The sequence below is a fragment of the Monodelphis domestica genome, chromosome 2 (genome assembly GCF_027887165.1).
Source record: "Monodelphis domestica isolate mMonDom1 chromosome 2, mMonDom1.pri, whole genome shotgun sequence".
Classification (NCBI taxonomy): Eukaryota; Metazoa; Chordata; class Mammalia; order Didelphimorphia; family Didelphidae; genus Monodelphis; species Monodelphis domestica.
The window spans coordinates 132,435,679-132,453,645 of record NC_077228.1 but is presented as its reverse complement, the minus strand read 5'-3'; the positions used below and the strand labels follow the sequence as shown (position 1 = coordinate 132,453,645).

The following is a 17,967-nucleotide window of genomic DNA, read 5'->3' as shown; positions in this document are numbered from 1 at the left end:
ATAACTTACATTTAGAAAAAGAAACTGAAGTGCCTAGTGCCTTGACAATGAGAAAAATGAATTGATTTCTAAAATCTAATCTAACTCAACATTCCATGAACTTATGTTATATAATATTTTGTGGTGTTTTCAGATTATTTCTTGCCTATTTTTGCTTCAACAAAATTGTTTAGAGTTGCTCTCCATTAATTTAGTTCTCTCATTGCCACATCATTATAAGCTCCTCATATACTAAAACCTTAAGTAGTCGTGGATGTTTGGATGTCTACTTTAGATGTGCCAGACACCTTCCAACCAGATTAAATTGTTATTGGAAAATATTTAGTAAGATAAATAAAAATAGAATAGAACATAAATAATATTACTATATGATTCCTAAGTCAATATACATCTAGCTGTAAGAATTCTTATTATTTAGAATTTAGTGACCTCTGTTTTTGTTTGACACCATTGTTCTGCACATCAAACCACTGATTAGAAAATTATAATTTTTTTTTACACTTAGTGCTAACTGATTACTTGTTTAAACAGTCCAGTAGAAGTATTGTTACTGATTTAATTGTGAGTGGGGTGGATTGACTACATCAGTGATAGTGAACCTTTTATAGAGGGAGTGCTGGGCCCTGCTCCCACCCCACCCCAAAGACCAAGTGCTCTGCCCCGCCCCCCCCCCCCCAACCTAGTGCTGTCCCCTGCCCTCTGACTTCGCTCTCCCCAACCCTCCTTACCCAAGAGGAGGAGGAAGTGCTCCCATTGGGCTGCTGGGCCTACCAACAGATGTGGTGAGAGGGAGGAGAGTGGCCCCAGCACTCCCCTCCCCTCCAGCTATGTGCCCAGAGCTATGCTCCCTTCAGACCTGTAGGGGGAAGGGAACAGCTCTGCCTGGACTCCTTCTTGCTTTCTAGTATCCAGTTCTGGCAGGTGATTGCAGGTGTGCACACAGAGAGGGCTTTGTGTGACCTTTTTGGCCCATGTGCCATAGTTTTAATATCACTGTACTACATGATCTTTGGCTCCTTCTGGCTCCAAATCTGTGGCCTCATGAATTGTTTAGGTTTAGCAATGCAAGTTAGTTAGGGTTTTGCTTAAGTTAACAGATGTTTATCCTTCCCACCCAAGAGAGCTAGACTTTAGTGAATTTTCCTTTGACTATTATTTGGGTGACCCATATGCATTCTGAGCCACTATTTTCTCATGTGTAAAATGGGAGAGTTGGACTAGATGGCCTCCAAGGTTCTAAAACTGTGAATCTAATGTTATCCCCATAATATATTAATAATACCCACAAATGATAACTTGATTGTTTATGAATTTAACTGGTGTCAACCTGTACAAAACTTAGACTTGCTAGGTGATAAGTAAATAAAATAAAATTTAGGGTTGAGAAATTGAAATTTGGGACAATTTGCACTGCCTTTTCAAACTTGAATGTCTGGGAAGGGAGGCGAGAAAGAGGATTCTTATAGGTCTTAGTTGTGGAAAACAGAAAGAGGGAGTAAGACTGGGATATATAGAACAGTTGAATTACAGGAGGGAGTGTTGCAGAAGTGTCTTTGCAATTATCTCCATCTAGGAAGAGGTGGTTGGAAACTGTTGGGGTATATGGTAGTCTTCTTGGGGGCAGTTAGAAACTGCTGGTCAGAGCAGGTTCCCAAGGGTTGACTTTGAGGTGGAGGGGGGTGGGGAAGCAGTTAGAAACAGGATAGAGACCCAGAGGTTCTCAGGGGTTGACAGGAACTCAGATTTTGGAATTGCTTTCAATTTTATTCTCATAGAGTCCAGATTTATTGTCTCTATGAACTAGTTGATGTTGTAGTGTGTTGTAGCATGTAAATACTCAGTAATTGTTACCTGACTACTAATAGGCACTATTGGAAAAAATATTGAACTTGGAGCTGGAAGACTTGGGTACAAGTCCTGGCATTTGCTGTTTACCAGTTGTGACTTTCCTCCTTCATGAGATGAGGATAATTATACTTTCTACCTCACAGGATTGTCTTGGAGAAAGTAATTTATAAATAGTAAGCCTATAGAAAAGTGAATTGTTATTCTGTATTTTTGAAGATGAATTTCTGTTAAGAAATGGAGAAATAATCTATGTGTAGATGGAGAGGAGTACTTTTTAAGGATTAAAGGAAAATGATGAAAAGGAGCAATGAACAGACTTTGCTTTGTGAATACTTGCTATTGTTTCATTAGCCTCTTTTAAGTCTCACACTTTCACTGTATTTGTTCTTGCTCTTCTCCTATTCATCTATTCCTTTCTCCCCCTGCACCCCTCCCCTCAACTTTCTCTCCTTGAAAATTCTTGCAACATTATGTCTGATTCCCCTGCGACCCCATCACTCTCTATCTTTCTTTGCTACTTGCTTTAGCAAGCTCCTTTGAGGATAGAAATTTTCATTTATATCTTTGTAGTCCTATTACCTAACACAATGTCTTGCATATTGTAGGTAGTTAATAAATGTTGAATTCCTTTATATGGAAGGTACTTTCTTGTTGATTTCAACTACTGTGGAAAGCTCAGTTTTGTTTTAATCTAAAGGAATAACTTACAGGCACACTGAAATTTATGCTATATTTATTAGTATTTTTTAAAAATCCTTTTCTTTTTCTTTTTTGCATTTGATCCTTAAATTTAAAAAATCTATTTATTTAATTAATTAATTTAGAATCTTTGTCCATGGTTACATGATTCATGTTCTTTACCACCTCTCTGCCCTCCCGACTGTAATGATAATTTTAGGGTTGTGACTTAAAGATCTAGAGTTAATTGGTCACCCAGGAAAATCCCAAATAAAATACCCAAGTCAGTCTGGAAATTTATGGTAATTTAATTAATATAGAGGGAGGGAATTTAAGGAGAAGGAGGAAAGAGAATATAGGATTCTCCTGCCTGGCCTGTGCCAGGGGGAGTTTAAAATTCCTGCCTCTAGTTCTCTGAAGAAGATTAGAGGCTTTTAAGAGGATAAAGTTGGAAAAGTAAAGGAGGGAAACTCAGCCAGAAACTCACCACCAAACTGGACAATAGCCACCCTAAGATGCCAAAAGGCCCAGCATGTTGCTATCAGCTAACTCTCTGTGCAAAAAGAGGAAATGAGCCAATATATAAACCTTTCACCCTTGTATCCCCTCCTCTAAATGTCTATTCTTTTAGAGTCCTCATCTTCTTTGATTAGATTATATCTTTAGAGTTACTTAACACTTCTTTGTTAAGTTCACCTTTTGTTAGTTACTTGACCTTTTTGTGATTAATTTAACCTCTCTAGTTATTTAACATCTTTTTGTATTAAGATACTTATCATTTTTTGTGATTAATTTAACTTTTATAATTACTTAACACCTTTTTGTATTAAGACCTAAAAATAGACTTAGGTTAAAGTTCTAGCTTCACTGTAAAGTGAGAACTAAGTACCTTCATTGTTTAATCAGGAGATTACAACTTTATCTTCCCCTAAAGTAAGTCTAAGTAGGGTGGAGTAATTTTAAAGTTCACACCCTCCCATAACCAATATGCAGTTCAACTGGGTTTTACATGTATTCAAGACCTATTTCCATATTATCAATATTTGTAATAGAGTGATCATTTAGAGTTTATATCCCCAATCATATCTCCATCAAACTATGTGATCAAGGAAATGTTTTTTCTTCTGTGTTTCTACTCCCACAGTTCTTTCTCTGCATGCGGATAGCATTCTTTCTCCTAAATCCCTTAGAATTGTCCTGGATCATTGCATTGCTGCTAGTTGAGAAGTCCATTACATTCAATTGTGCCACAGTGTATCTATCTCTGTGTATAATGTTCTCCTGGTTCTGCTCCTTTTGCTCTGCAATAATTCCTGGAGGTCGTTCCAGTCCATATGGAATTCTTCCAGTTAATTATTCCTTTTAACACAATAATATTCCATCACCAAGATATACCACAATTTGTTCAGCTATTCCCCAATTGAAGGGCATCCCCTCATTTTCCAATTTTTTGCCACCACAAAGAGCTTGACTATAAATATTTTTGTACAAGTCTTGTTCCTTATTATCTCTTTGGGGTACAAACCCAGCAGTGCTATGGCTGGGTCAAAGGGCAGGCAGTCTTTTAGTGCCCTTTGGGCATAGTTCCAAATTGCCAGTGTCCCAATTTTGCCACATCCTCTCCAACATTTATTACTTTCCTTTGCTGTCATATTAGCCAGTCTGCTAGGTGTGAGGTGGTACCTCAGAGTTGTTTTGATTTGCATTTCTCGAATTATAAGAGATTTAGAATACTTTTCATGTGCTTATTGATAGTTTTGATTTTTTTTTATCTGAAAACTGCCTATTCATGTTCCTTGTCCATTTATCAATTAGGGAATGGCTTAAAAAATCTTTTTCTTAATGTAATTCAGAAACCTGTAAATTTATGTGTGGAGGTTATAATTATTCTTCTTCATTTGGAGTAGATATGGATTCTTTCAGTGAGGAATTAATGAGGCCTGTGGAAGAGGATGATCAAGTAGAAGCATCAGTAGGCTCTGGACCAGAAATATATTTACCTTGGCTTTCTCAGCATGTTCAGAGTACAGGTAAGTAGAAGTGACCAATGAGAAGTCTATGCAGAATTGAAAAACAAATATAGTAATTTGAGCTTTCTGATTATTTGGATTCTAGATAAGTTTACCATTTCATGAGAATTTCCTTATAAATCTTGTTCTTCCACGTGAAGTTGGCCTATTGTCCTTTTAGGGTTCCAGGGAAGTATACTTCTATACTATATATTATATATAGTTTAAATTCTTAACTCTGGATTAAATATTCAGGAAAGGGAATTGGATTGGGAGTCAGGCAGGAGACTTAGCTTCTAGACCTTATGCTACCAAATGCTGTTAGTGTGAACTTGGATAGATAACTTTTATCTTTTTGTTTCTTAGCTCCTTCATGTATAAATTGAGGGGCTTAAACTAACTGATTTTTTTGTAGTTTAGTTTTTATTTCATAATAATAAACTTAATTTTATTATTTAGCCATCCTAGTAGAAGGAAAAGGGAAATGAAATCCAAAGAGAATTACAGCAAATGAGATCATAAGGATTATAAGTATGAGAACAGATGAGGTTTCCAGATGCTCTTCCTAGCCACAGAGAAATTATTTGATAGTTAAGCCAAAAACAAATTAAAAATATTCATAAGAGTTGGCCTCAGTCAGTAGTGGTGTTCTTTTTGCTGGTCTTACCATTCCTAGAACTGAAGTGTTCCATGACTTCCACTATATTCTTACATCCTTTCACTCAGTTAAAGACCATATAATTATCATCCAGCCAATTAATCGGCAATACAGCTGAAAAACTGAGAGCCAGTTGGGTTGAGCCCAGAATTTGCCATATACAAGAAGCAAGAGCAGTGTACTTCAGTATGAAATTCCCATCAGAGACTGACTTGCCACCAATGCCATTATGGCATGTAAAGTCACCACTCAGGCACATGAACCTCAGAATGATTCTTTGACGTAAGCTCTAGGCAAAGTTCAAAAATCTTGGGAATAATATATATAAGCTCATTGTTTGTGATTCTAAAAATTAAAATGGCCCAACAAAAATGTAAAGCACTGGAAGATAAGTGATGACTTGTCAGATAGGTCTTAATAGTGTTGTTTTTTGGATTAGAGGTTGAAATAGATGACTGTGGAAGTTCCTTCTAGCTCTCAAATTATATAATTTTATTACCCCCAAATTAAATTCTGACAGTCTCTAGTATCTTCAGTGATTCTGATATGGAAGAAAAGGAAGATATACTTAAATGTGTAGGGATCTGAGCTCAGAATTAAAAAGAATATTTCTGAAAAATTCAAAGAAGGTGCATAACTGAGGAAAAATATAAGAGATTGAAGCAGATTTGTACAAATAATGTCAGAATTTTGAAAGTTTAGCCAAAGCTGAAGCTCGCAAAGAGTCATCATGAAGACTTCTCAGGGTTATGTGTTAGACTAACCAAACAGGATGTATAAATGTATTGTTTGTGGCAAATGGTGTTAATGTTAAAAAAGACAGACTAGGCAGAACAGTTCAACTATTTTATTTCATATTTTCCTACAAGGAGAATGATCTTGGAAAGGGTAGGACAAATGATTAAGAGGAAATTTGAGCCAAAGATTGTCAAATAGATTGTAAGAGAATGCCTGTCTGGAGTAACTGAGCTAGTCACCTGGTTCAGACAAATGACATTCTGCGGGATTGAAATAAGATGCCAGTGAGATCAATGAAATGTCAATAATCTTTGTAGATTCTTGTCGGATGGAAAAGGTACTAGAAAACTAGAAATGATCAAATGTCCCTGTTTTCAAAAAGGAGAAAAAAAATGGATTCTATAAACATTAGACTATTGATATAGTTGATATGTATCCACATTGCCCCAGAGGCACTTTAGAGAGATTTATTAAATTTATGGTTTGTGAACACCTAGAAAGGAAGTGATCATTATTAGCATCTAGCATAGGTTCACTTAGAACAAGTCATGCCAGTGTAATCTTACTTATTTTCTTGATAGAATTGATAGGTAATTCTGTAGCCTGGGTATGTCTTAATTTCATCAAAACATTTGATAAAATTATCCTTCTGTACCCAGAAAATTTTGATTGATGGAGTGATATAACCCTGAAGAGAATGGTATAATGGCATGAAGCTTCACTCTTTCCTTCTCTTATTCAACATTTTATCATTATAATTCTAGCAGTGATTTTAGTTAGTCACTGGAGTTCTGCTATGGCAGTCTCTTAACAACTTTGAGGAGGTTCTGTCCAGGACTGTGTATAGGAAATTCAGATTGGTCCAGAATCTGATGTATGACCATAGCTCATCATCAGGACTTTAGGCCCTGTTGTTTTAAAAATTTAATAAGAAAAGCAGTAAAACAGGGATGTGGAACAGTTAGAGCTTGATCAGACATTGAAGAAGCCAAGGTTCTCCACTGCATTTTTAGCCATTATCAGCCCTCTTCACTTTTGTCTTGCTACTGAACTTTGATGATTGGAAGAGAGAGAGAGGCTGACAACTTCATGTAACTTTTCCTTACTTAAATCCGGTTTATGCCCAAGTCAAAAGGTATTACCAGTAATGTAATTTTGGTCCTCTTCAAATATGAAGGCCAACAACCAACCAATCAGTAGAAGTATTTGAAACAAACATGTTTTCTGCCAAAGCACAGTGTAATGAATAGGTCCTTATAGGAAGTCAGGAGAACCAGTTCCATAGAGTCTTACAGCTACCCCTAGAAATTAACTATGTGATCTTTATACAAGTCACTTCACCTCTAAAGCTCAATTTCCTTATCTGTAAAATGGGATGGGGGATAGGACAAGATCATTCCAGGTCTAATTTTCTTTGATTCTGTGATAGTGTCATAAAAATCTAATGTTAGGTAAAACGTTAGGGATAATGGATAACTGGCTGAATTGTGTTATATCAGAGTTTCCACACCTAAGAGGAATGTAATTTTTTAAAAGTATTAATGATGTTCTCATAAAATAATCTTGGTCAAGGCAACCTTATATAGGGAATGTCTGTATTCACAAAATTAATTATTCTTTACTCTGTGGTGACTATCTGCTTAACTTTATTTTTTAAAGTGAGTCGTGGCTGTAAGGGGACAAATTTTGCTCAGACAACAAGCATTTGTTTAAACTTCATACGGGAAGCCCTGTTGAAACATCAATGGCAACGAGCCTCTGAGTTCCTGCAGTGTTATCTCCAGACCTTGGAGGACTTTAACAGCCAGAAACGGCAGGTGGCCCCAGAGGCAAGTGAGCAAATGATGGGAATAAGAGGGAGTCCGAGTTCCTTCTTCTCTTTTATTGAGGATGAGGAATTTTCTCAGGACTCAAAGATTTTTATTCAAAATGTTTTTGTTACATTTTAAAGAGTATTTTAAATAAAAGCAACTTCAACTGAAGGTTGTGTGCATAGATGAAAGGAGGATTTTCCCTATATGTTTGTGTTTGTAATGAAGTAGGATTTAAAAAGTGATGGGATGGTTGAATGAATAATTGTAAAATTTGCAAATCATCATGATTATCCCTTATTTGGAGACAGATCACCACCCATTGACTTCATAATTTCTGCTTCTTTTGACTATAATTGATGAAAAAAATCAGTTATTTGTTTATTTGCAAATTGAATCTGTATTATCTTGAGCAAATTACTTTACCTTATTGGGCTGTGATTCCTTAATCTCTCAAAAGGAATAATTGAACTAGAAAGTCAGTAAGGCTTAGCTCTAAAATTCTTTGATTCTGTGGTTTTGCCTTCTATAAATGAAATAAACATTCATTTCTGAATTGTGAAGAATGAACATTTAGATTATGTCAAGAAAAAGGACCAGTTCAGCATGTGGTGGGATTATTCTTGACTCATTCTACTATCTTATACTCTTTTACTAATCAGTTGCCACCTCTTGTTGATTCTATTTCCACAGCATCTCTCAAATCTATACCTTTTTTCCACCCAGAGAGCCCTATCCTTGGTTCAGTCCCTCATCTCCTCTCCCCTGGCCCATTGCAGCAGTCTCCTATTGGTCTTTTGGCTTCTAGCTTCTTCTTTCTCCAGGCCATTCTCAACATAATTGCAAAGGTGTCTTCTTTAAAGTACAAGTTTGACTGTCACCCCCTTCTCTAGAAATTTAATTGACTCTCTATTTTATTTAGGACAAAACTAAAAAAAACAAAAATTCTTTAGTGTGGCATTTAAAGCCCCCATGATTTGGCTGTAGTCTCCCTTTCTAGGTTTATTATTGCACATTACTGCTCTTATGCTTTTTATGTTTGATCTAAAGAGGTTCCCCAGGTATGACCTTCCATTTCCTGTATATGTGCCATGTTGGTAGATACTTCCTCCTCATCTTCCTCTCAGAATCCTACCTTCCTTCCTGCTTATCTTATAATTTTCAGTTCACGAGCTACCTCTTTTGGGTAGCCTTTCCTGATCCCCAGAGTTGACAGTGCTCACTCTTTCCTCCTACTTTCTATTATATATTATTATACTTATCCATTTATATCTTCTAGCTCTATATTTTGTCTTTATATATCCAGCACTGGGATAGTTCCTTCTTGACAGCAGGGGTTTAAAAATGTTTGCTGGATTGGATTTTCTTTTTTGAAAGTGAAAGAGAGAGGTGGAGGTGGTGGGGAAGGAGTACTTAACTGTTTTCAGAGTTCTGTGGTAAGTGTTGGGGATATAAATAGGAAATCAAGACAATCTATGTTCTTAAGGAGCTAACATTTTACTTGAGGAGAAACAGCACATAAAGGAGATTTCAGCTGTGAGTCAGATGGAAAGGCCAATGGTCATTAGGACATAGAGGCAAAACAGAGGATAATAAATTTAATTTCACAATAAGATTGTTTAGCCTAATGTAAGAAAAAGCTTCCTAGTTAGATTTTCAGGAAATAAAGTGAACTGTCATAATGGAATGAGTTCCTAGTAAATAAACAGGCTGGATGGCCACTTGTTGGGAATGTTATGGAGGCTATTCATGCAGCTCACAGCAGATCCCAAGACTATGTTTTAAGAATTTCAATTATAGCTTCCTTGAAGTGAACATTTTATGGTTAAATTAGAGAAAGAAGGAGAAAAAAAGGCAAAAATAAAGAAGCCCATCAGAAAGAAGAATCCTAAATCTTGGTGGGTAGGAATAACATAAAAGTAGGCTTAACTAAGTAAAGAGATTATTTTTATTAGGCTGGTGATACTCTTTTGCTGATAATTTCTCTAGATTCAAATATAGTTTACTTTTGACTTTTCACATGCCTCATCCACTCTAGATGAAATGATTGGTCCCAGCTTTTTGGTAGTTTAATGTTTTGTAAAGTTTTTTGTTAAGGAAATAATGGGGTTTAATAATAGTTTTCTCTGCTAGAAATCGAAACTGGAAAGAATTTAACATTTTTAATCTTATCTTTTCCTCTTTATGCTACATTTTCTTGGCAGAACATTTGGAAATTGGGAAGTGAAATTTTATATCACCATCCCAAGAGTAATATTGAGACCTTCAGTGCCTTTGCTGACCGGATGAAAAATATTGGTGTCCAGAATTATTTAAAGGTAAGGAAAGACTTGTAGCACTGTAGGATCAATGATTTAGATCTCAAAGTGTGCTTAGAAGCCATCCAGTACCACTGTTTCATTTTACAAATGGGGAAACTGAGACTTATAGAGGTTAAGTGATTTGGCCAGAGTCACATATATAGTAAAATTGGATATAAACCCAGGTCTTTTGGACTTCCAAGTGCAATACTCCACCCACTGCACCATACTGACAATTAAGATCCCAGTGATGATGAAAAATTGATGGAAGGGAATAGGAAGGGATAGTGGAACCCCTAAATGAATAAAAGGATGCTTCATGAAGAGTGACTATAAAGCATCTATTACCTGACTTACTGTTTCTTTAGTTCTTTACACTATCCTCTCATGTTCTCTGGCCTTTTCTGGTCTTTGAGTATTTTCAAAAGGAAAATACCAAGACTCTCTTATTTGAATTTCTACCAGATTTCCAGAGAAGGATTTCAGAGTGAATGTGTTCTATAATTGTGGTTATGTTATATTATTCATTTTGTCATTCTCAATCATATTAATATTCCATCTCATTCATATAATAATATAATTGTAATAAATGAAATTCTCAGGAGGCTATATTTAAAATTTTTTGAATATTAATTTATTGATGACTGATCAAGATTTCTAACTAGCTGTTGGACTCCCTCCACAGTCCAAACAGATGTCAAAACTTAAGCAGGTCCAAAAAAGAGAGACTGAGTGTGAGCATCCAGGCAACCAGGTTAGGCCAGAGAGGGCAGGGGCTTAAGTGTAAGTAGACTGGGGGGGGGGGGGGCAAGAAAGGGACAAAAAAGAGTCTGACTTCCTTTCCCTGCATATCTGTATAGTCCTTAAGACATTATCATCCAGTCTTTCCCCAGGATATCCTAAGAGATTTCTGATTGGAAAACAGGTACCATAGGAAGTGACCTCAGAGGTGGCCTTACCACTTCATCACCAAAAAACGTGGATCTCAGGGGAATGGCAACACACCTTTTCCTCTTCACAATTGACTGGAACACCATTGGGGCTAGAGTTGATTTCATTATTGAGTTCTTGTTTATAGATAAATAAAGAATAGATTTCTACCTTGCCTATAAAAGATCTAAGCAAAAGAAGGGAGGACCCAACCCCGTTTCATAGTTTGGGGAAAGATTTTTCATGCTTTAAAAATCAAACTATTTTTGGAGGCCAATAAGAGAAACCAATTGTACATCATAATTCAATATTAATTTTCCACGGATGTCAACCTCTAACAGGACCTATCAGGCTAGACTTAATGACTAACTGATTCATGCTTGTTCTCCATGGACCAATCTAGCTATTTTTGGACAGGTTCATCACCAGGTTGGCTGCAGGGTGATTAATTTGCCCCAGCAACACCAAAAGATTATGAAATTATAAGGTATAACCATCTCATGTCAGTGAATGGAAGACAAAAAAGATTATAAATCAAGCCTTGGAGTAGTGAATTTATATTGCTTATTGTTTCACGAACATCAGTCTTGTCTTCTAGATTTAAGTTTCTTAACATCAGGGACTATTTATCAACCTTTTTTATATATTCCTGTAGTTCCTGTGTCTCATCTTATAATTTCCTTGATGTAAAGAATTCCTTTAGGATTCCTTCTTCAGATTGGAATTGACATTTTTGAGAGTATTGCCTTTATGGGATGATGGGACTTGCTGGGGTCATAAAGTCAGTGTGTGCCAGATGTTGGACTTGGATCCATGCATTCCTGATTCTGAGGCTACCTTTTTATTCCCTATTCTTTTCTGCCTTTCATATTTGAAACCCCATGACCCAGCATTTTTTTTTTCCTTGTAGATCTCTTTACAACATGCGTTATACCTTCTGCATAAGGGAATGGTTGAGGATGCTTACAGAAATCTAAACCAAGCAGAAAGCTGGAGATACGGTGAAATGTCTGCATCCCAAGAAAAATTAATTAAACTTATTCAGGCATATAGAGGACTTTTGGACTATTACACATGGTCTAAAAAGAGGACTGAACTGTCCAGATTTGGTGAGTAAATTTTAGGCTTTACCTTATGATATCTAGGAGTGGAAAGGACATTGTGAGATTATTTTATTCATCTCTAGACTTCATTTGTATATTGCAGAGAAAGGAAAATCTCTAGTAAAGGAAATTTCATCATTTCCTTTGGTATAATTTCTAGTATCTCAAAACTGTCCTAGATGGGAATCTTCATTGGCATCTACAAAACAATCAGTTGTTTTTTTAAAAATTTAACTGCCATTAATAGTTTAAAAATTGTTTTATCTTTACATAGTAATGACTTGTAGATGTGGATTTTCCTTCATGTAAATTTGTAATGAAGTCCATTTTGGTCATTTTGTAAGACTAATACATGTAAATGATAGTACGAGGTAAATTTTGTCAAACCGAACTGATTTTCCTGCAATTTAGTCCTTTCCATGCTTTTGTACCAACATTTCCATTTTCATTCAAGCATGATTATACCCATTTTCTACCACTGCTGGCATGTGAAACTTATATCCCAACTTTTCCTTTCAAACTGATAACCTTTCCTAGTCTTCCTATTATTGACTGTCATACCCTCAAGCTTCTAGATTTATATTCTTAGAACTTATTTTGATTTTAGTTTTGAGTCCATTGCTATTTATCAGTCCTTATGGCAGTTTTTTTCTTCAAAACCTTCTATTATTTCTGAGCTGCTAATCCTTAACTTTAAAAAAATTTTTTAATTTTAAACCTTTACCTTCTGTCTTGGAGTCAATACTGTGTATTGGCTCCAAGGCAGAAGAGTGGTAAGGGCTAGGCAATGGGGGTCATGTGACTTGCCCAGGGTCACACAGCTGGGAAGTGTCTGAGGCCAGATTTGAACCTAGGACCTCCGGTCTCTAGGCCTGGCTCTCAATCCTCTGAGCTACCCAGCTGCCCCCTCTTAACTCTTTTTTAAAAAATCCCTTACATCTTAGAATCAATACTGTCTACTGGTTCCATGGAAGAAGAGTGGTAAGGACTAGGCAATGGGGGTTAAGTGACTTGCCTAGGGTCATACAACTAGGAGGTGTCCGAGGCCAGATTTGAAACCAGGACTTCAAATCTCTGGGCCTGGATCTCTATCTACTGAGCCACCCAGATGCCCCCTAATCCTTAACTCCTGAAGAGAGTCCACCATCTGATTTTTCTGCTGCTTCTGGGTTCCTAAGTGTCCCTGGAGAAAGTCATAAAATCCAATTGATTCACCTACTATAAACTTATAATGCTTAACCACAGCGGAGTCCTTATTGCTATTTGGAAATCCTTCCATAAAATCCATAAATTCATAAAATCTGTATTCCTAGAATGATTTGCACATTTTTTTCTTCTGTTCTCCAACTCCCAAGTATACCTATAACAGTTAGAACAAATGACTTCATTTCCTACTGGGCAGATTACAGCCATCTGATAGGAGCTTCTTCAACTCGACTCACAGTCCCAAAATTTCAGAGTTGGAAGGCATCTGATCCAACTAATCCCCGGTACAATATATTTAATAAGTAGATGTCTAACTAGTGTCCTCCAGTGAATACGAACCTGCTATTTCTTGAAGTGTCTTTTTGCACTTTTGGATAGCTCTAACTTTTAGGAAGTTTTCCCTTCCATCAAGCCTAAATTTGTCGCTATGCATCTTCTACCCATTTCTCCTGGTTTTGCCTTTTGAAGTTGAAAAGAACAAATCTAATCTCTCTTCTATATAACAGTCCTTTACCCACTTGGAAGATAACATGTTTCTCCTAATCTCTTCCAAGTCATCTTCTGGCTAAATACCCCCATTTTTTTCAATTGGCCTTTATTTTGTTTACCTTTGAGATCTTTCATTATCTTTTCAGCTTATTAATGTACTTCCTAAATGATGAAACTCAAAACTGAACCCAGCACACCAAATGTGGTCTGATTAGAGCAAAGTACCTTAGCATTTTCACCTCCCTATTTCTGGAAGCTTTCTTGGATTCTAATAGACACTATTGAGTCATTGAGATTGTAGGCAATTAAAACCCCCTAGATCTTTTTAAAATTAATGTTTTCCTCTCTCTCTCCATTTCTCTCCTTCCTTTCTGAGAGCATAGAGTATTCCACTTTATTCTTGTAACCCCAGGTTCTTACATGGTGCCTTGCCATAGTAGGTATTTTTTAAATCTTTGCAGTTAGCTTCTTGTCTCAGAGGTAAAAGTAAAAAAAAAAAAAAGAAGAAGATATTGCTTTGCTTTACTATCTTTGCCCAGGCTATTGTCTTTTTTTGTGCCCCTTATTTTGCTGTATCTTTTGGGTTCTGTCTTTTACTCATTTTGTCTTCTTTCATGTACCTTCAATTTTATCATTGCTATGAATGCTTTCCAATTTGATTTTTTTTTTTAGTCTATAAGAAAAGTTTTCTGTGATATATCTGTGTCATCTCATCTCCCTCCTCATGGCTAAACTTCTTGGGAAAAGTGATCAATGCAAGAGTCCTCTATTTCTTTATCAACAACTCTTTTCTCCATGCCTTTTAATGTGCCTTGTGTCCCCATCACACTATTTGAAACTCTGTTTTCAAAGACTAGAAGGGTGACCTTTCTGTTCTAAATGGCCTTTACATGTCCCAAATCTGTTTTACTAGCCATGTGAGTTTGAATTTGGAGAAGTCACTTTGCTAATCTTCAATTATATCATCCATAAAACAGAGGTGATGCTTGTTTTGTCTACTTCACAGGTTATTAGAAAAGTATTTTATAATACTTAAAATACTGTAATTTTGTTTTTACTATACTAATTATTTGCCATATGTGGGGCAGTTAGATGACTCAATTGTTAGAGAACCAGACCTGGAGATGGGAGGTCCTGGGTTCAAATGTAACCTCAGACATTTCCTATTTATCCCTGGGCAAGTCACTTAACCCCCACTACCTAGCCCTTACTGCTTTTCTGCCTTGGAACAGAAGGACTGTAAGGGTTCCTGACTCCAGGCCTGAGCTCTATCTACTGAGACATTTAGCTGCCTCTGGCTGCATGGAATCTCATTTCTGCTTCATACCACCCATCTCACAGACTAATAATCTTCTTTTTCTACTCCTCTGTACATGTTACTATTTTATAACTTCAGCTGCTCCCTATTGCTTGCTAAAGTCCCAAGTCCTTAGTATGACATTTAAGTCCCTTTGTCATAGGATGCCAGCTTATCTTTGTAGTTGTAGCTCCTCGTACTTCCCTGTAAGGGGGTAGAAAATGTGAGGATTTTTTTATAAAAGGTTGGACTGGATTATTTAAGAATAGTGTTGCTGGGAATTTTTATGAAATTTCAAAGATATTTTATTTTACAATTTATAAAATATAGAAAGAGTGAAGTAAGAAAATCAGAGAGAGGATAGGGTAAGATATCTAGCCTACGTACTAAGTATTTTGCTCTGGTACCTGGCTCAACCTAGGCAGGGGAGTTTAGTCCTTAGTCAGAGAGGCTTCGACTTTGAGCCAAGGACTTGGGGATGCAGGGAGCCTCTCTCAAGAGAATAGGTCCCTTCTGAGGCAGTCTCTTCAGAAAATCCAGGAAAGGAGTCAGCGCTTTCACTCACCACATGTCAGTCCAAAAGGAAGAGACTTAAGAACAGTCTCACCAAATCCAAGGTTTCAGGTCCAGTAAGCAGATTCTTCATCAACCTCCATCTTGAACTCAGAACTCTGAAGAATGAAGGCACTCAGAAGTCCCAAGCACAAAGAACTTCCTCTCACAGGAAGTTGTAACTCCTTTAAAAGACGCTTGTTTGCGTTACTTCCTGTGCCTTCCTCTACTTTACATGGACAAATCTTAGTCTAAAGCTTTGCTTAGGATTACCCAGGGGGCAGTCAGTTGATTCTGATTTGTCACCCACTATTGCACACATGGGTCACAGACCTCCCCCACTCAATTGTGAGTGGGGTGTTTACACTTTTGGTGATTAAATCTAAAAATGGGCAGGGAGAGTTAATTTAATCTTCACATCCCACAGCACATTCTGTACTTTGGCAAAGCCCAGGCATGGCCCAGCTTCTTCCAATTCTCTGCTTGTTCATGTTATCCCCCAGATCTGGAATTTCTACCCTGTTGTCTGTTTCCTCCCTCTTGCTGCCACCCTCTCCTCCCCCAAATCCCCCCCCCACCCCCCGCTTACTGAAATCTTGTCTTTCAAGACCTAGTTCAAATATCATTTCTTTTATGAGCCATTTTCTGTCCTCTCCATCCCCATCTGAAAATAGCTTTTCCTTCCTCAAACCTTGACTAGCCACCCTCTGTGCTCATTCCCTTTCTTAGGAATTCACCATGGTCTGTTTTGTATTTTAGTTATGTATATTTTATATGCCTCCTGCTAGATTGCAAACTTCAGTAGGTCAGGGATAGTGTCTTACCTGTATGCCATCCTTTGTACCTGGCATACAGTTTGATAAATGGTGGTTAAATTTGGTATTCAATTTCTAACTCTATCCTAGTCAAAAGATATGTAGAACATCTATTATTTTGCATTTTTCATGTCACTTCTTAGTCTGCTGTTTCCCCGCCACCTCCCATTGCCAAATCTCCACAGACACTGGCTAAGTTCTGGTACTAAGAGACATTTTCTTCCCTTTTTTTGGGGGGGGGGTAGAGGTTTGAGGGATGCTGGTCCCTTAGAGCTTTTGCTTCTAGGTGTCTAAATAATTTTGAAAATTCAATCTTTGCACAGATACAGACGGTTTTGCCACCAGTGCAGCAACCCAGGACATGCACAGCTACTTCCGACAGGCATCAGTAAATCTTCATGAGATCATTAAAATCCCTGGAATATGGGACCCTTTTGTAAAGAGTTATGTAGAGGTAAGCAGATTACTCAAAGTATAATTGGTTCTTCCTTCATTTTCATAAGTATATTTAAAAAATTTATATTCAAAGACTTTCCTTAATCTTTAATAGCCCAGAAGGAAGATTATATAAAAAATCCTTAAATATGAATTTTTAAAAAACCCTTACCTTCTGCCTTAGAATCAATACCATGTATTGGTTCCCAAGCAGAAGAGCTGTAAGGGCTAGTGGTAAGGGTAAATTTTATGGTTGAGACGGAATATATTTTAGTTGCTTGCCAGGGATTTAAATTCTAAATTCCAATGACATACTCAAATCCGAATGGAATTTTATGGTAGTTTATTTACAATAGAAGGAAGAAAAATTAAGAGTGAGAGAGAGAGAAAAGGGAAGGATAGCTGCCCCAGCCTGGTCTGAACCCAGCAGGAATTCAGAGGCCTCAGCCAAGGGACTTTTCCGGAGGCTGTTTCCTCCTGAAAAGCCAAGGAAAGGGAGTCTCAAGAGATGGGCCTTCCCAGAGGCTGTTGCCTCCAGAAAAGCCAAGGAAAGGGGAGTCAACCTTATAACTCACCACATGATTATCTAAGGAAAGCAGTCTGAGGTCTCATGCTCAGGCTCCTCCAAGTCAAGTTCCACTGCCAAGTACCCCCTCATAGGAAGTGACATGAAATATAAAGGCAGTTCTTTATGTCACTTCCTGTGTCTCACATGTACCAAGGGTGGCTTAAATTTGGCTTTAGACAGCCCAGGGGGTCAGTCAGTTGTTTCTGATTTGTCACTTGCTGGCACACGGGGTCATAGACCTTCCTCCTCCACCCTTAATACTTAAGTGGGGGTGTATACATTCCTGGTTGCTAAAATTCTAAAGACTAAGCAGGGTGGAGTAAATCTAAAATTCACAATCCCTCCCCACCCCATGATGATTGGGGGACTAGTCTCCCCAGTTGATCACTTAACATAATCATCTTGTACCTCTAAATATTCTAACTACAGGTGCATACGAAATTTTACCTTCTAAGAGGAAACTACAATAGTTAGAGATAAGAGGGGAATAGAAGAGAGAGACAGCAAAACCAGTGTTTTGCTGGGCACAT

General features: G+C 37.3%; 1 protein-coding gene across 1 annotated transcript in view; it reads left to right on the top strand.

The window, feature by feature from the left end:
• Window positions 1–17,967, top strand: part of LOC130457151 (TATA box-binding protein-associated factor RNA polymerase I subunit A-like) — a 50,903-nt gene that overhangs the window by 1,739 nt on the left and 31,197 nt on the right. Inside the window, exons 2-6 of the mRNA XM_056815968.1 lie at window positions 4,434–4,556; window positions 7,591–7,760; window positions 9,947–10,060; window positions 11,883–12,081; window positions 16,758–16,888. Coding sequence (XP_056671946.1) covers window positions 4,436–4,556; window positions 7,591–7,760; window positions 9,947–10,060; window positions 11,883–12,081; window positions 16,758–16,888 — 735 coding nt within the window. The 5' untranslated portion in view covers window positions 4,434–4,435. The remainder of the gene's footprint in view (window positions 1–4,433; window positions 4,557–7,590; window positions 7,761–9,946; window positions 10,061–11,882; window positions 12,082–16,757; window positions 16,889–17,967) is intronic.